The sequence below is a fragment of the Chrysemys picta genome, chromosome 14 (assembly GCF_011386835.1).
Source record: "Chrysemys picta bellii isolate R12L10 chromosome 14, ASM1138683v2, whole genome shotgun sequence".
Taxonomy (NCBI): Eukaryota; Metazoa; Chordata; order Testudines; family Emydidae; genus Chrysemys; species Chrysemys picta.
In genome coordinates, this window is record NC_088804.1 from 15505053 (window position 1) to 15524858 (window position 19806).

General features: G+C 39.9%; 1 protein-coding gene across 34 annotated transcripts in view; it reads right to left on the reverse strand.

The window, feature by feature from the left end:
- Positions 1-3721: 3721 nt before the first annotated feature.
- The window catches only part of CHD9 (chromodomain helicase DNA binding protein 9), a 186344-nt gene continuing 170259 nt past the window's right edge, over positions 3722-19806 (reverse strand). For 33 of the 34 annotated variants that reach the window (XM_065567062.1, XM_042852265.2, XM_065567060.1 and 30 more), the window contains 3 exons: positions 16157-16285; positions 10129-10233; positions 3722-7144 (listed from right to left, as the gene is read on the reverse strand). In XM_065567062.1, the coding sequence (XP_065423134.1) occupies positions 6287-7144; positions 10129-10233; positions 16157-16285 (1092 nt within the window). In that variant the 3' untranslated portion in view covers positions 3722-6286. The remainder of the gene's footprint in view (positions 7145-10128; positions 10234-16156; positions 16286-19806) is intronic. The other variant, XR_010592546.1, reaches the window with a different exon arrangement.

The following is a 19806-nucleotide window of genomic DNA, read 5'->3' on the forward strand; positions in this document are numbered from 1 at the left end:
ATCTCCACATTCTCCTTGTTGGTCAGCCCACATCACCTCAACCAAACCCTTAACTGTTCACTTTTAACTCTTGATGGAAATACACTTGCAGGGAAAAAAAGGGTATTTTAATTTTATAAATTCAAAACCAGCCATTTAAAATTGTTCCACAGGGAGCAGATCCTCAGTTGGGGTAAATTGTCATAGCTCACTGACTTCAATCAGGACTATGACAATTTACCTCAGTTGAGGAGCTGCACCTGTGCTCTTGTTCGTGTCATCAACATCTCAAGTGCTTCACCAGATGTTTCATTACCACAAATGGAGTAGGATTTTGTCTTTAGAGAGTAAACAACCACCTTTGTTCATGCACTGAAACAGGATCCAGTGAAGGAACACAAAGTTATTAGGCCAGATTCTCTATTTCACTTGGATCCTTTTACTCCACCTGAGTTGAAATCTCCCACACATATCCAGCAGGGGATATCTCCACACTGGAGTCTCCTCACAAGGCATAGTGTTGACAGAGCCAATTCCTTACACCTCCTGTCTGAACCAGCAACATGCAGTGAAGGGGGTGTGTGTCTAGAGCACAATGCACTCTGGTAATCCCCAACTGATGTATTGTTCTTAGGTAACCAGTTACCTGTCTGCCTTTCCACCCACCCCTGGAATGCAGTGAAAGACGGATGCCATAGACAATCTGGCCCAATTGTTTACTTGGTCTAAGCTGAATTATCTTCTTCTGACTCAAAAATCTTGTGCTAAACTCCAAGACTTTCCCCTGGGGGGGAGGGAGGAGGAACCTTTGCAAACCTCTCTGATGTTTTGTCCTTGTAATTCTTACATTTCCATCGAAGGCTTTTAGCATTAGAACATCTTTTAGTACTTAAAAGTAAGCGTGAATTACACCTGTAGCCATGTTTATTTGAAATATGGTGAGTACTTAATTGCAATATGCAAGTTCTGCTTCCTCAAGGAAATTTTAATTGAAACTTTAATTTCAGAAGAAACATTTAATCATCAGAAATCATTTTATCTGTGGTGTATCAATTTTACTAGAATTAGACTATTTGCATTTCAAACCTGTGGTTAAAGCAAAATTATCAGGATTATTACATTCTAGAATCAGAATGCAGACAATGCATTTTAAGCAGCTACCACTCAATTCAGGAAATCAAAACTTTGTTATTGTCCTTTCCTCTGAGCTGGCTACAAAGAATGGCTCTCTGCTTACTAAAATAACATCATCACCTTAGTTAGTAAGTCAGAAAGCTATCTGCTGCAGTGCACCGTCATCTACATTAGGAATTATTGCACTGGTGTAGCTACACAGAAGCAACCCCTCCCCCTCTCAAAGTACATGCATGTCACTGGTATATAAATTGAAAACGGGATAAACTGCAGCGGTGCAAATCCCACTTTACACCAATGCAGATTCTCTACACTAATACTGGTATAGCTAAACAGTGCAAAAATCCCTAGTGTGGACAGACCTTAATAATCTTTACAATGCAAAGTACGTATTATGTATTACATCCCAAAATGCTTTATAAAATATCACAGATATACAAGCCATACACAGAGATCATTTAATCCGCCTCTTGAATGCAGCCAATACTAAGGTGAAACATCTTTTTGACAGTATAGTGGTGGTGTAATAATTTAGGGGAGGAAGTGAAGAATACCATATCCAGTTGAAATTGCAGGGAGAGTTTAGGTAGAATTAGCATCTTGGGCTGGAATTTGCCCAAAACAGCAGACTTAAAATCTCATCTGGTATACCGAACACTGAGTCTTGAATGACCACTGATATTCATGACTTGTTAATCAGGTGCACTTTGCTTCCTGAGGTGCTAACTCCATGCTAGGATATTGATTCAGTACCAATTTACAAAACTGTCACTTCATCTGTACATATACACTGCAGCTGGGAGCATGCTTCCCAGCTTGAATAGACATATGCTATCTCTGCTCAAGCTAGCAGGCTAAAAATAGCAGTGTAGCAGCACAGGTGGCAGTTCAGGCTAGCCACCCGAGTGCAAAACCACCCAGGACTCCTGGGTACATACTTGGGCAATTAGCCCAAGCCAGTGTGTGTGCTACCCCTGACCACACTGCTATTTTTATTGCACTAGATCAAGTAGAGCTAGCACGTCTGTCTACTCAAGCTGGGAAGTAGAGGTACTCACTGAGTCACCAACACCATTGCTTACACCAGTGGTTCTCAAACTTTTGTACTGGTGACCCCTTTCACATAGGAAGCCTCTGAGTGTGTCCCCCCCTTATAAATTAAAAACACTTTTTAATATATTTAACACCATTATCAATGCTGGAGGCAAAGCAGGGTTTGGGGTGGAGGCTGACAGCTTGCGACCCGGCATGTAATAACCCCGCAACCCCCTGAGGGGCCCCAATCTCCAGTTTGAGAACCCCGGGCCTACACAATCTGTATATTCCTTTGAAATCTCTTTCAAGTACTGATCCTTCTACAGTTTAACTTGTGAGAGACCTGAAAGGATTACATCCAAAGATGGTATAGCTATGAACCATATATATAATTTTCTTTGTTTATCAGCTGCTTTGAAATGTATGACTATTTCTTCTCAAATGAGCCCTTTGAAATAAAAACAAAGCTATCAGAGCTTCTGCCAGATCTCCAAATTTAAAATAGGACAATGACATGTTAACTAAATTAGGTATACATTCATCTGAAAAAGGAGTAACAGAGAGCACACTCAAGACCTAAAGATAGGATTCAGATGAGAATAGATAAGATGGATGCCACTGAACTAACAGTGAGTAGCAGACTGAAACAAGAAGGCGCAGACAACTAGGGACCATACAGGAAAGATATATTTATCCTGAGTGGCTTAAACTAAAGGTAGCAATAGCAGTTGCAGCTGCCAATGTAATCAAAAGATTTAGACAAGCACTTAAAAGGTAACAGGATATAAAAGCAAAACAGATTGATAGACAGATTTAGATGGGCATTATGGCTCTCCCAGCCACATCCACCTTCTGGCCTAATATTTTACTATGATAAAATACTAGAAATAAATGACTTTAAAGCTAATCAAATTTTGGGCCTAAACCTTGACAGTGTCCTCTTTCCTAGCAATAGCTATCAGGTGGCATATTTCAAAGATTGTGTGGTTATTAATGGTTTATTTTGTTTACAGGATCAGAGATTTATTTTCAGTATAATTTGGCTGTTATTTTCCCTTCAGATTTTCATAAAAATTAGAGATTAAGTTTCATAAGATTATCTAGTGCCTTCCCCTGGCTGTGCAGGATGTGGGATATATCCGTCATGTTTTAAAATTACCTTATTTTGTGTAAAATAACCTTATTTTTTTTTTAATTGAACTATTCTTGGTTCAGCAAGTTATCTTGTTATAATACTGTATCTGAATAACACTGGTAGAATCAGCACAATACCCATATAAATGCTAGAGGAAATAGGCTGAAATGGATTCTCTCAGAAACCAGGGAAGAACACCAGTAAGTTACCATTAACTAATTCACAGAATTTGTATGTAGTTATATCAAAACAGTTACATGACCTTGACTTAAATTCTTAACTTTGAATAACTTCAAGTTTTATATTTTGTAGCGCAACTTAATGTGTGTTTTAACACCTTGGAATTTTACTAATAGCTTCACCTACACTGCTCACAGGTATAAATTTAATCTGCATTCATGTTAAAAATTATTTTCACGTATCAAGCCTGACATCATGGGTAGTCAAAGAATATGTTTAATAAAAAATAATTAAACTTCCATTTCCTCTATAGAACATCATAGAAAGTAATTCAATAAATTACAAATGACTTTTTAAGACGCTTGTTCAACTACAGAAAGCAAATTCAGACTACACAGAACACAACTGGCAAATATTGCAAATGTCCAAAAGAAAAACTGGACTAAGACTTGTATCATGAAGCCTGAAACAAGGGATAGAAATACAAGGCAGTAATAGCTAAAGTTCTTTTAGTAACTACCAACACACACTTTATTATCACCTTGGATATCCTTTTAACTGTAACCTCAGTATTAGTGTAAATCTACTGAAGTTTCCTTACAACCCTTAACTTTATACAACCATATTTGCATATTGTTTAGCTGATAGTGGGACACATTTTTCCTCTTCCAATTGATAATGATTAAAAATAAATCCAATACATTATGTTCAAGTCTATATCAGCCTTAATTATTTTAAACTGTAATTGCCTTATTACATAGAAAGAGCATCATAGAACGGTAAGCAAACTCACTTGACCATAATTAGGAAAATACTTTATTTAATAAATTTGATATAAATTAGGTTTTAGCCACAAGATTTAGTATTTCTTTTGTGGGGAAAGGGTGTTGTTGAAATACTCCATCAGCAAACTAAGTTAATAACTGTGTTTGAAAAACTTTGGCTATTTCATAGATGCATCCTAGTTAAACAAAAGTGCTATATTACAAAGGGCAAAAATATTAAATATGCAATACATCCCTTCATGATGAAGAATTGCTACACCCTTCTCTTGGCAGGTTTTAATTTTCACTATTGCTAAGACACTGTATGAAAGGCCAAAAATCAGAATACTATTGTGGGAAAATACAGTAACCAGCACAATCCAAATGGGACTTGTATAATTGTGTAATTACATGTAATACTGCTTCTAATCATGGGGTTAATTATTTTGCACATAGAAACATATAATGTATTGGAAAAGTTCTTGGTAAAAAACAAAGTCTTGTTTACTATACAAGCGAGCAACAGAACTATATCAAAATATACAGTTTTTTTTTTTTAATTTATCCCTTTGAAAAGCTTTTTTCAATGACTTCTACTAGTACCTGTATATATTCTCTCTGAGCACTTCCCTATTCTTGGACCACAAATGAGATAACTAAAGTCAATCGAAATCTCAGTTCAAACATGTAAGTGTGAATCTGGGCCTCTACCATGTCAGAGTAATAGCAGCTTCAGCAGAAAGAGGAATCATATCACACATCAAATATTAGACTGATTTTATACAGTAAAGGGTTCTAAGGATTTGGATTTGAACAGATGTCTTATGCCCTGTTATTGTTGTTTCCAGGAATAAGTTATCTGTCTTTACTATTCAAAGTGCTTTTTTTTTTATTTTAAATTGGGCAACTCAGCATAATATATAAACTAAATCCTCAAGAATGATTTTGGGTAACATTTCGTCATAACATTTAGTCATATTTAAACCTGTAGAGAAGTCTAAACTCAAAATGAATTTAAACTATCAATATTCTTCTTTACCATTATTACTGGTAATCCCAGGAGGCTTTGTTACATAAAACACAAATAAAAATCTACACAAACAAAGCAAACAAACATTTTTTTACATGAAGTATGCAGTGTTGAAAGGTCTTTTCAGTGGCACTTCATGATAGTTTGCCTTTTCTGAGTTTTGGGGATACTACTCCTCAATTGGGACATTGTATTTCTGTGGAGGGAGCCCAAAACTTTGCAAGGTTTAAACTAAATAGGTCTCTGTGGTGCCAAAGAAGGATGAGATAGGACTATTTTGTGTCAACTTCCCTTTACTGTTATCAAAGAGAACGCTTCTGGTGAGAAAAAACAGTCCTATCTCTTGCCAGATTAACATGATATCATAGAGGGTGTGTTTAAAAACAAAACAAAACCTGAAAACAAGTATAGAAACCAATGTAAACTTCCTAAACTAACTCAGCTGAGGTAACAGATAGCCAGTTTAACTGGCTGATTGGGAAACTTTTTTCCTCCTTTTAAACACACTTGTACCTGAATTGGAAACATCAGCAGTGCATCGCAACACTACAGCATTTTCATGTAATTAAAGCAATGGATGGTGATGTAGATTCTACAGCTTTCATGACATTCATTAGCTGCCCAAATTATTGCTGAGTTTTGATCTGTAAATTATAAGTGTCAAGGAGGCTGTAAAACTATATTCAAATTAAATCAATAATATGCCTAAAATATTCTGTGTTCACTGCAAATATATTAAATATACAGCTCTTACTGAGCATTATTTTCATAAAATAACCTCCCAACAAAATTATGCCATTTGTTGTAATTTTACACCATTGTGTATTGATAGTACATACAAGTTCAGAAACTTATGAACTTCAAGAAATATTACATGCAAAACATCTCTGAAAGCAGTTTGCACTTCTAAACAAATACTGAAAGTTCAGTCAATAAATCATTTGATGCGCTCAACACTGGGTTATTTACAATGAAATAATTAAAGAATAAATTCAAAATCAGTTCATAATTTAAGTACATAGTCTAGGGTCAGTCTTCATCACTAGAATCTGAATCCTCAGATGAAGACGATGTACTGTCAGATCCAGATGAAGCATCTGCTTTCTCTGAACCCTCATCTGTGCTGTTTTCATTATGAGAACTTGGCTCCGTTCCCCCTTTGTCTTCCTGATCTCTAATCCTAGAATTTTCCTCCTTTTCCTCTGTAGCCTTGGCTGAGCCTGTGTCATTGTTTTCAGTGTTCTGTACATCAAAAATATTGGATTGGGACAATGCTGGGATATGAAGATTAAGGCCTGGAGTGAGAAGCATCCCTGGATAAAGTATATTGGACAAAAGTAACGGGTTAAGAGCTAAAGGGTTGGCAGCAGCAGAGGACGTAGAGGGAGAACTTGACACAGAGTCTTCACCACCATTATTTGCATGTTGGTTTTCTGTCCTTTCTTTCTTTACATCTGGCTCTTTTGAGTCATTTCCCTTTTTCTCCTCTGAAACAGATTCTGTAGACTTTGTTAGGAGTCCTCCCATACCCAGCAAGTTTGGTAATCCAGCCATTCCTGACAGTAGCATGGGGAACATGGCAGCCATATTCTTAGCTTCTCCTCCAGTAGTTAGTCCAGCAGGCATTCCCATTAATCCTGCTGTTACTTGCAGTGATTGCAAGTTTTGCAGGTTTTGTTGTAAGGCCTGAAGAGTAGATAGATCCACTCCTGGAAGTAATCCATTAGCTAGCAAAGGGTTGACCGAAACATTTGCTGCTGTTGCAGCTGCTGCTGCAGCTGTTGCCTTGGCAATCTCACTTTTAGGCCGTCTCCCCCTCCTGCTTACTTCTTCTCGTACAACAGGCCCAGTGAGAATACGGTCAAACATACCTTCAGGAAGAAATCCCTGAAACAGATACAGTCTATATTAATATATGAAAATTAATGCCACTACAGGAAGATAAGGTTAAAGCTATGTTGGTTAAAAATTAAATACTCAAGAATAGTTCCCCAAACCATTCTGTTTAACTAAATTTAGCACAGCAGTTTGATTAACCAGACAACTCCCTGAAAGTTTGTGACTGATCTGTGCTGTCACTTCCCAAAGGTACCTCATTCAAGCCTCAAGCCTGTAACCAATGAGCCCTGTAACCCTGAATGGTCCTCTGTACCCACATTGATCCCTACTACCTTTAATGGGGCTCTCCACAGGCCCAGAGGATCATCCTCAAAGGGTTTATTAGGATTTGGCCTAAGCAATCTGAATTTAAGATTTAAAATCTAGTGTGGATTTAGGATCTTTCAACAGATTTTAATGTAATTTCCAGATTCCAATAATTGATTTGCTTTTTTTTAATACCTAGTTACTGTGATTACAAAGATAACAAGGCTATCCAATTTAATAGGAAAGATAATTGTGCATTTTCATGTGGAGCCATGATCTGGGAACATTTTAATGTTTCTTCACAGTTTGAAAGTCCAAATAAATTGAAATCCAAGACACTTAAAATCTTTTCTTGGGACCTAGAGTGGTATTCTGCCAGCTATGTAAGTCCTATCTAGTGGTAAAGATAGGACTCTAATTGTGCTCTGGTGATCTTTTTGAAGTACAGTTCTGCCTTGAAAACTGACTATAAAAATGGCACCACAGGATTCAATTTTTTATTATAATTCAATATAAAATTTGCTCAGTATACAAGATCCCTTAATTTAAAAAAAACTGTCAGCCTTCATATTCAACCAGGGATTTGAAAATCAAGTTCTATTCTTTCTGCTTTCAGGATCACCATTAAAAAAAAAAAAATTCTACAGGGCAAATTCTAGTCTCATTTGTGTCTTGGTAATCATGGTCACCAGTTCTGCTCTTCGTTACTGCTGTTATACTTCATTGCCCTGCATGGAGTGCCTGGGTATAAAAGAGGGCAGAACCTAGTCCTGCAACTGGAACTTTACAATTCTGTTGGCATATTAACCAGAATAGAATCTAGCTCACTGTTAGCTGCTATACCAACAAGAAAAAAAAATAGTAAAAATTACTTTTGTCACTAAAGCAAGTGCTCAGAACTTTCAATGAACGTAAGGATGAGTTAAGTAAGAAGATACTATTTTTAAATACTATAGTACTTATGATTAACTGCAGAAGCCTAAAGTGTTGTTAAAATAAATAAATAAAAACCCTGCAATCCTCTGCCTGAGGCTGACTGTGTACAGCAAATGTAGTACAATCCCCACCAGTTCTGGCAGGTGGGTATACAGACTTCACAGGATTACCACCAGAAATTATCTTAATCTCTATGTGGACATGAGGAGTGGAAGGGTAAATAAAGTTCCCAGAGCAGGATTTTGTTATCCAACATTTTGAGGCCTGCACCTCTAGCCACTTCTATTTGCATGGAGATAAAGGAGGGTAGGTTTACAGCTTTGCGTCCATAGGTAGGTGGTGGTGGTGTGTTTAAAAAAAAAAAAAAAAAAAGGTACTCATCCCAATAAAACAAAGGACAGATGAATCAGTTATACAGTTTTCACAATGAAAATATATGCATGCTGTTTTGCTGAGCCTGAAGACAAAAAACAGTATCAATAATTAAATGAAATTTTCCCTTTCAACTTACTGGGGTACAAACCTCAAATAAAATGATCTGTGTTATTTTGATCTACTGCACATATAACAGACTGTCACTTTTTACAGATAACAGGATTTGTTTTTTGGGTTAATTTTTCATTACAGAAATAAAAACATCCTTGTAGATTCCTTCTTCTGTACCACGAGTCCCATGAGATTTGGATATTTCCTACAAGTTCTACAGAAAGGGGAAAATTTGTAAGTGGCCTCAGAAATTGTGGTCACAGATTTTTGCGTACACCTATGTGTGCACAAAGTCTGCATCTGGCAAATCAGGTTGGCACATGCACAATTATTTGATCTGCAAATGTGAATGCAAACTGTGTGTCCACAAATAGCTGCAAATTCAGTTTTTCAAACTATATTAAAATTTGGTTTACAATGCGGAAGGGGCTGCAATAAATGTATATTCTTAGAGCTACATTCATAAGTCTAACCTGGGAAAAACTACACATTAGATGCATCTTACTATTGGCATTAAGCTGCTCCCGTGCCAGTGGGGAGCATGTTCCTTCTGTCAAACAATTCTAGTAGCACATACAGAGTGGAGAGCCAAACAGAAGAAACAGCACAGGTGAGGCCAGAGCAGCACAAACCATGCTCCTGGGAATCAGAGGGCACAAGACACTAGAGTAAAATTTTCTGAAGTGCCAACTGATTCAGGAGCCTAAGTCCTATTTTCGAAAGAGACAAGTCACATGAGACATAAGCAATTCAGAAAATTTTGCTCTAAGTCTAGTTTATGATCTCTACTTTAAAAGCCTGCTCACTGTAGAGCTGTAAATATTAAACACATTTTTTATTCTACAAGGACAGATGTCTGACACCCCAAACAATTGAACTTTTACAATATATAAATCTCACTTCCACTGGAATCTGCCTAGCAATACAGTTCTGAACTAGAAAATAAAATGCAGAACATAATAGCTATTTTAATAAATAGCTGGCTCTTAAGTTAGGTACCTAGTACAATTAAATCAATCTTCAAAAATTCTACTTGCTCATTTTCCCAGGACAAGTAATTTTATTTTGATGGCCAATTAAAATTTTAATTTTGTAATTACCTTCATCATTGTGGCAAAGGATAGATAAGTAGATATCATGGGTAGGCAGGTAGATTTTCCTAAGAGCATCCAAAGGTACATTAAATAACGGTTGCCTGACTTTAGTACCTGAAACTAATGCTAGTATCAGTCTGTCTCTTTCTTTAAAAAAAAAAGAGCAGATTTCACATGATAGATCACATTGTTCATCCTGTAAATACTCACAGACTGTTTCACAACATCTCCCCATTCAGGAGCTACTCCATACTCAGGATTTTCTTTCAAGAATCTGCACAAGTCCTTCAGTGGTGGAGCAAAAGCACCTCCCACCTAAGAAATAAAAAGTTTTGAGAAGAAACATTTCTCAGTTTACTTTGGATTTTCCTGATTTGATACTCTGGTTTCATTTATGTCTTTTTCAAAAAATCATATATAACCTGACAGCATTAGAAAGCGAAACAGCACTCCAGGTTTGTCATTAGTTTCTGTCAGAATGGAATAAAATAGGTGCTCAATAAATTTGTACCAGTCGTCAGCAGCCACTAAACTCACATATAGTAACTTCAGTATCTGACAATCTTACTAATGTAAGATTTAGTATAAATGCCAGGGTTCATTTCAGAAATGTACTGAAATGGGATGGTGTCACACGAATAATTAATATATGAAAGCAGGTGTCAAAGTTTTAAAAGGAAAATTCATACTCCTTTTGTTTATTAAAAATTGCTTACCTTTTGGTGGGTGAATCAGTTCTAACCTATCACCCCTGATTCTGCTTTTCAAGAGGCACCCTTTTTGTCTAATAAGAGCTGCTCTTTCTGGCAGGGTAAACTATTTATTTTCCTATAGTTTCCCCCACACACAAAAGTCAAACTTTAATTTTGAGTTAAGGTTTCTAAACAGCATCTCCCATCAATGCATCCCACAAAAAGCAACGAAATAAGCAGTTAAGTCATCTAAAATCCTTGTCATCAACTCCCCTTTTTTATACCTCATCATGACGTGGAAGGGGAGAAGTAGGGTTTGATCTAGGACAGAACTGAATGAAAGGAAGGAAAGGGAAGAGGAGCACTTCCTCTGTTCTTCTCCACTCAAGCTCCTTTCAGCTCAAGCCTCATTTTTAATTCACACTCCCCATGTCCTCCACATCTCTGTTAACTGCCAGACCTTCTCTAACCAGCTCTTCATCCCTCCTTGGCAGTGGCGGATTAGCCACAGGGCCAAAGGTGCCTGTGTCCAGGGGCCCCAGCCAATTGGAGCGCCCCTCCACCCCAACCTGCTCCGCCCACCTGGCACTCCTGCTGGGGAGTAGGGTTGGGGTGCACAGGCTTCCTCTGTTCCCCAGCAGGAGTGCTGGGCGGCCGGACATGGGGCTGGGCAAGCCCCCATGTTCTGACCCTATTTCTCCAGCAGTGGTGCCGTAGGGGAAGGGGGGCACTTGTTCGGCTCCAGGGCCCCACAAAACAGAAATCTGCGTCTGCTCCTTAGCTCCCCATGGGGCTGCCGCATGGATAACAGAGAACCAAAAAGGGAAGAGCAGAAATGAGCCAGGTGATCGGGGATGTTGGGGCAGGGTAGTGATTGGGAACATAGAAGGTAATGGGGCAGGCAGTTTACAGTGGTGAATCTCGTTGCAGCAAAGAGGGAGTATCACTGTGCAGGCAGCTTGTGGCGGGGAGAGCTCAAATGTCTCTGCACTGGGACAACCATCTTTGATAGGGTTCCCCAGTACTGTTGGCTCAGCTCCCTGGGATACCACCATGGGAGAACATAGTGTATTTGGGTCAAGACACTGGCACTGGCTCCTCCTGGGGCTGCTGGGGAACTTAGGGGAGTCCTTCCAATGCTGGTACAGGCCTTGGTACAGACGCACTGGGATTCCCTCATTTTAGAGCCCCCCCCCCCAAATCACATACCCAGGCCTTCCTGAATCCTGCACTCCATCCAGGCAGCTTTATGAATGAGTTGGCGGTATTAGAGGGCCCAAAAATTGGGCACGGGGGAGTGAGCGGCTAGCAAGGGACAGGAGGTTTGGGGATTTTAGTTGCAGAAGAGTGTTTTGACTGGAGGTCCTCAGGCCACAGAAGAGGCTTCGGAGACCAGTGCTTTTGAGGCAATGGTGCTTGAAAGTCTTCCTGGTGCTGCTCCCTCATTCTCCTACACAAAAGCACAGAGCCACTGGGAGCCCTTGATTGATACATCAGTATTTATGTGCAGCGTAGCTCCTTTTTCCTGGCACTGCTGTTTGGTATGCTGGACAGCCAAAGCTGCAGTACCAGAAGAGCTGAGTGTCTGTACATTGATGAAAGAGCACTTGAAGGGCTCCCTACAGTAATGCTGCTTTGGGTACACTGTTCAGACTCAAAACCACACCCACGCCCACCACCCGAAACTCACTCCGACATACGGAAGTGTTTCCACTTTATTTCCCTGCACATTACCCTTCCCCAAAGCCCAGCTGAATTCCTTCATGCCCTTCCCAATCCCTGATCCATCTGCCTGCAATTCCACATCCCTACCCCAAGCCACATCTCTCCCCAAGAACAGCTCCCTTTACCCTGCTATGAAACCTGCCAACATGACTCATAATGGGTATGTTGGTGAATCAGAAAGCAGGTTGGCAGAATGAACACAGAAATAGCTGACAAATCTGAGCAATTCTATTGGCCAGTCTCAGTACAAGATAACCTATTGAATTAATTTTAAAAACCTTGAAAGTAGATGATGTCTGAAATGTAACAGAAGGTATGCGTGAAGTTTAGAATTTCTGGTGTTTGTGGCTGTTTAGCTAGAGTCATCCAAAGAAGTGTATGTAAACCAAGGCAAAACTTCAAGGGGGCATTTTTCAAGTGTTTCCTTTGGAAAAGTTAGCAAACCCTTTATTAAGAAAGATTACATAGAACATTAATTTGTCCTCTGAAAATTTACAGTGAACTTGCTGAAAGTATAATTCTCAACACAATCATAACTAAGGAATCACTATCAGTGCTTGTCTAATATACCCCCCCCCTTCTGTTTGTTCCCTCTTTGTTTACTCTCCGGCTAAGTCTCCTTTGTCTCCATCACCCATCAGAGGCTTCTCACATTTGTCCCTGGAAGTGACAGACTGGACATGACTGAGAAGTCAACACTCGCCAAGAGACGCTATACCATCAGTATACTTATTTTCTATTTTAAATATTGGTGTGAACTGTAGTATCATGGATACCACTCAATGCCAAAAACAGTAACATTATAATAGCAAGCACTGTATTTGTGATAGATACTTAACACAAATAACACTAGGGTTGAGATCTATTCTTGATCAGACAACACACAATGCTGTCTTTGGAGGGTAAAAATCATGAGATGTCAAACAGACCAAATACACAACCATACAACCTGAAATGAATCATGCATGCAGAGGGTTTACACACACACACAAAATCAAATGTCGAAGAAACAGGACTGGAAGCTTTATCACTTTGGCTGTGATCTTTTCAGAACTCCTATTAAGAAGGAATGTGATGGGTCACTACTTTGACAGAAGACATCCAAGGTTCTGAAGAAGTGGTTGGTGGTCATTTTCCCCTCCAAAGTCAGTATGGAACCAATATTACTGAGGGTCTTGTGATGCTGAAGATTACAACTTTCAGGTGACATTTAACACTAAGGACTTGACCTTTCATACCACAGCAATTTTTGCAAGAACAGGCTTGTTAATCCTGGTGTTCTGGCCCAAGTCAACTTGGGTAATTATGTTCTGCCTACCTACAATTCTCCCTGTTATTTCAACTGGATGGGGTATTCTTCACTTTCTGTTCTAAACTGTTGAGCAATGTTCCTGGGGACTTTTAAATGGTTGCAATACTTCCAGGATGGGTGAAGTGATTTTGTAAATAACTGAGATCCTTCTGCATGAAAGGTGTTATACAAATGCAAACCATCATTATATGTCAAGCATCACAGACTTCTGAGTAAAAAAGTCACCACACTTTTGTAATAATGGATATTTTTAAGATTTACAGAACCACCACCAAACATCATCAAGATCCAGCCTGTTAGTGAAGCATACTTGCAGTGTTCTACAGTAAAAAGCCACAACATCTGCAGGCTTTGGCTGCATTTAAACTTTTGTCTTCAACCACACAATAATACATCAGTAATCTACTAATGCACACATTGGTGAGGCTTATTGCAAACTCCACCTTAAGCAAAAACGAAATACATGTTAAAGTAGTTTATGAAACTATTCTTCCATTATGTAAAAAATGTTCATAGTAGATTGATAAAAGGAAATACTAGAAAAAAGGGTTTTCTATGCAATTTTAAATATATTTAAATTAATTTTCAGTAATTTTTTTTCTTTATTGTTAAGGTTCCACGGACTCCTTGGATCCCTTTTCTCTCTTCTTATTCCCCCAGTTTCCTAAAGCCCCTTCAGAAGCACACATTGCATCCCTCTTGTGATTTCCAGGTCATTTTCAACAGTAACTAAACTGAGAATATTGAATGAATTATTATTAAATTTTTGAAACAGAAATTGAGAATTGAAAGTGTCCAGAGGTTTAAAAGTACTGGGGCTCATGAGATGAGATCATTTTAAAATCATCTCACCTCTTGGGTCTTCAAGTACATGACCCTCTTGTGTTAGCAGCCCATCATTAGCTAAGGGGACATTTCTTCTCCTCTATCACCCTGTAAGGGTACAAGAGGATGAGAGGAGAAATCTACAGATTTTGTGGAGTGCAATATGCTGTGCTGGTACAAGCTGAGCTGCCAGAAGTTGCTGCAAGAGCCATGATGAAAGAGAAGAAAGGAAATTTTCACCTGCTAAGTAGAGGTCTGCTTGTGCCTAATTTTTAGGCCTGACCCAGACTCAAGCTCACTTGAGTGAGTCAAGTTATTTTCCAACCCAACCCAGACCCTTTCCCACAAACCTTAGTCAACACCATCACTGCCACCTCTTGCCCAGGGAGCTGACTCTCCTCCTCCTCCAAGGGGCTGGCATGGCAGCAGCTACATGCCTTGCTGATGCCATCCACTGCCCCTTGCTGTGCTGCCTGCAGTGTGGAATGAGAGGCGTTGTGCGACTTTCCACGCTCACTCTTCAGCATAACAGTGCAGCGAGGTGGGGATGGCCAGCAGAATGGGGCATGCAGCTGCTGCCATGCTAACCCCACGAGCAGGAGGAGGACAACTGACCTGAACCAATACCAGGAGGGTCCTTTTGTTTTCCCATCTCACCCGGACCCAACATTTGTAGTTGTGTCCCGCTGGGTGCAGGTCAGGTCTACTCCTGAACTTGCAAATCTGGTGAATTCTTTTTGCACTCACACTACGAATCATGCAAAAATTACTGGCAGCTCAGCCTGCTCAACTCTGTAAATTTACCCAACACAACCCCTGTAGATCTAAAACTGTCTCTACCCTACCAGGAGGATGGAGAAGAAATGTCCTTTAATGAGCTGTTAACATTAGAGGGATGTGTGTTTGCAGACAGAAGAGTGAGCTGCCAGGAAATCTAGTCATTAGTATGTCTGTTTAAACAAAAATTTTAACCCAAGTAACAGGGTTGACAAATTTTTAACACTTGACAAATTTTTTATAAAATTATTTGCTGGAAATATTTATACTAAGTTAACTCTGGCAGGAATGGTCTAGCAATATCCAGAGAGGGGGTGACAACGGAATTTTAGCTTAAAAAAAGTTTTCACTCTTCTGGGAAAGAAAAATTACTGTATTAAAACATCAATTTAAGAATATCCCCCTAATAAATGTAAGCAAATCCAGAGCAGCTCCCACTTATCAATCTGTTTTTCCACACGGTGACACCAACCCTATAGCTGCATTTTCACAGTACTTGATCATTTAGAATTTACTCGTTATTATGAAGCCTCAGTTTAATACTGTACTATTCTTAGCAGATGAAATTCACCCAGAGCAGGGGCTCATGCATGACCCTATAAAAGTCTTCAAATTTTTTAACATGGGGTTGGAGTACTGCATAGGACATTGTGCAGGCCCTCTTTATTGGCTGAATTCCACCCAATAGAAACATACAATGCTATGTATACACTTAGTGCATGTAATTTTGCACAGAATCTCCAGAATAATTTTGCAGCAACTTACGAAAGTTTTCCATTTACAAATTAAGTTAATAAAACAAACTTTAGACTGTACATAAGGACTTTCTAGCAGAAGATATGAACACTTAATTTCACATAAATTTTGTGTTTGGGCAAAATGAGAGTGGACACAGTAATAGGATTACCTTTCTAGCATTTCTTCTATTGATCAGCTGAACACGTTCTTCACCAGTGAGACTATTAACATCCAGTTTATTAGGGTTTCGACAACGGTGCCTTTTTTGTTTGGGCCTCCCATCATGAAGCTGCATTCTCTGTTTTAGAGGGATTTAAATAATGAATTATTAATATTAGTTTTCTAGTAAAACTACTTACAAAAGTGCTGAGAAAGTGGACTTGTTTATTTATTCTTATAAGCAACTCTCTCATTTTAAGGTAAATCTTTTCATATTTCCAACATCACAAGCAGTCTTACCTTGTACAGTAACTCCTGAAAAATGCTACTTTAAGCAAAACGATGTGAAGTGAATCCAATTTCCCCATAAGAATTAATATAAATGGGAGGGGGAGGGGGAGGTTCCAGGGAAAAAGTATTCACCAGAGAAAAGACTATCTATCTATATACATATACACACACATTAAAACTTATACTCTGTGTATGTATGTAACAAACAATTTAATACTGTACACAGCAATGATGATTGTGAAGCTTGGTTGAGGTGGTGAAGTCAGAGGGTGGAAGAAGGTTGGATATTTCCCAGGGAATGCCTTACTGCTAAATGATGAACAAGTACTCGGAGACCCCTCAAGGGTTAACACGTTGTTAATGTAGCCTCACACTCTACAAGGCAGCACGAATGGAGAGAGGGGAGACAGCATGGCAGAGAGAAACAGAGACACACACCGTGTGTGTGTGTGAGTGTGTGTGAGAGAGAAAAAGAGACACGCGTGCATTGCCCCTTTAAATATGCTGACCCCACTCTAAGTACACTGCCTTTTAAAGTAGATCAGCAAGTTGAGACAGCAGCTGCAGCCAGCAAGCTCCCTCCGTCCTGAGCCCTGTCATGTCCCCCCCACTCTGTGGAGATGGGGTAAAGGAGTGGGGGGAAGTGGGGAAAGGGACACCCTGACATTAGCACCCCTCTTCCTCCCCCTTGCACAGCAAGCAGGAGGCTCCCAAGAGCAGCTCCAAGGCAGAGGGTAGGAGCAGCACATGGCAGTCGGGGGAGGGACAGCTGAACTGCCCGGCAATTGATAGCCTGCTGGGTGGCTGCTGCACAGAAAACATAGGGGAGCGGGGAGCTGATAGGGGGGCTGCTTGTCCACCCTGGTTCCAAAGCCCCCACCAGCTAGCTCCAACAGGCTGCTCTTTCTCCAAGCAATGGACAAAGCAGACAGCTGCCAAACGACGTTATAAGGGAGCATTGAGCAACTTTAAAAGAGCATGTTCTCTAATTGATCAGCAACGCAACAATGAAACAATGTTAACTGGGATGACTTTAAGTGAGCAGTACTGTACAGCTGTTATCTCCTGATTTTAAAAACAGACAGTCTCAGAGCAGTGCATGGCCAAATCCCCTGCACTACTCTGAAAATCTCAGTATAAAATTCTGGACATTCAGACTATGTTCTTTTAAAATGTATCAATACTCTTAATCTTTTCCAATTATACATTTACTTATCATCTAGTCAACATATAGTAGAGTAATGACATTCATTGGGATGTAATGAGTATGAAACACTAAGTTGTCACTCCCAGTTGCTAGTTTGCTGGGGGAGGAGAGTGGTGGAAAGAACAGGAAAAGGAAAATTGAGGTGACTTAAATGAAACAGGAGGCTCTTTGAGATGTGTGATCTGTATTCCACACATGGATACGCATGCACACCACATGCCTAAGTCAAGAATTTTTCACAAACAGCATCTTTTAACTTGCACATGCGCCCTGGCTCTCCTTGTGCTCCGAACCGAGGGTATAAAGGGCGGCCTGGACCGATGCCTCTCCAGTTTCTACTCTTACCTCAAATCCAAAAAATCCGGAGCAGAAGGGACAGAGGGTGGGGAGTGGAATACAGATAGGGACGGCACATTTTGAAGAACCTCCAGTTACAGATAAGTAACCAGCATTTCTTCTTCGAGTGATGGTCCCTATGTGTATTCCACAGGTGGGAGATTAACAAGCAGTACTCAAATGCATGTTCGGTGTGAGGATGAAGAAGTGATAGCTGACTGTAATACTACTATCCTCACTGCTGTATCTTCCAGTAACTGCCCTACATATCTCTACCAGGTATCAGCCTCCTGGCAAGGTAGAGACAGTTTTAGAGATGCAGCAGAGGTTCCTTGAACTTTAGTAGAATGAGCCCTCACTCCCTCTGGGAAGAGGGGGAAATATGAGCTAGTTGATAACAAAGGATAATACAATCAGAAATCCATTTTGAAAATCTCTAAACACATACAGCTTGACCCCATGATCTCTTTGCTACGGAAATGAATAGTTTAGATGACTTTCTAATGTCTTTTGTTCTTTGTAGGTAAAGGCCAATGCCCTTTGGACATCCAGAGAACACAGCCTCCTCATTTCATCTGAGGCACGTGGTTTAGGGGGGAAATGGTAAGTGGATGGTATGACTCATATGAAACTCAAACTTCTTTAGGGATGAATTTGGGGTGGGATGTAATGAGCCTTTTTCTTTAGATAAGTCAATATACGGCGGGTCTACCATAAGTACCCCCAGCTCGCTGAATCTTCTGACTGATGTTATAGTGATTAGAAAGGCCAACTTCATAGACAGAAGAACCATAGAGCATGTGGCCAGAGGCTCGAGGGGAGGCTGGTGAGAAATGACAGAACTGAGGTGCAAACTTCACCAATAGTGGAAAGGATCTAAGAAGCCCCTTCAAAAAGCGAGTTGTGACAGAATGAGTGAAGATCATGTGGTTATCTGCCAGAGGATGAAAAGCACTGATTGCTGCTAAATGCTCTTAGAAGGAATTGAAAGTGAGACCTGGGGACCAATAGGTAAGAAAATATTCCAGGATAGTAGGGATTCCAGCCAGTTCTGGTGTTGCTGAGACCAAGTGGAGAAATGCTTCCATTGGGCTGAACGACATATCTTAATAGAGTCTTTTCTGCTTTGTTAAAGATAAAGATAGATTGCACGATTCTGGAACATGAGCACTCTACATTTGATGCCCATTCAAATACCAGGCTATGATCTGCAGTGATTCTGGACCAGGGTGCCTGAAAATGGGCAGATGTTTATGGTGGCTGAGCTGAAAACTTCAGTAGATCTGTAAACCAGAACTATCTCAGCCAGTTTTATATAGATTCACAGATTCCAAGGTCAAAGGGACCATTGTGATCATCTAGTTGGGCACAATAAGGATGACTTGAGCTCTGTCTCGAAAGATTTTCTATAGAACCTGTGGTATTAATGGAATGGGAGGAATGACATAGATCCTTCCATAATAGCAGCTGAGCATATCCCAATGAGACCTTGCCCAGGGCCACTCTGGGGCAGTATGGGGGATGCTTTTGTTAATGTGTGAGGCAAAAAAGGTTCGAGGATGGCATTTCCCATTGCATGAAGAGAACCAAATTGTGACTTTCCCATTCATGAGTAGCAGAAAAATATTTGCTGAGATGTCTGCTAGGGAATTCTGCACCCCTGGTAAGTATACTCCTGATTGGGGTATGTGATGGCTGATGCACCAGTTCCGGAGGTTGACTGCCTCTATACAAAGTGGAAGGGGGATCTCGTTTCCCAACACTTGTATATACAGAATATAGTTATCCTATTGTCCAACATTACTTGGACATGCCAGGATCAGATA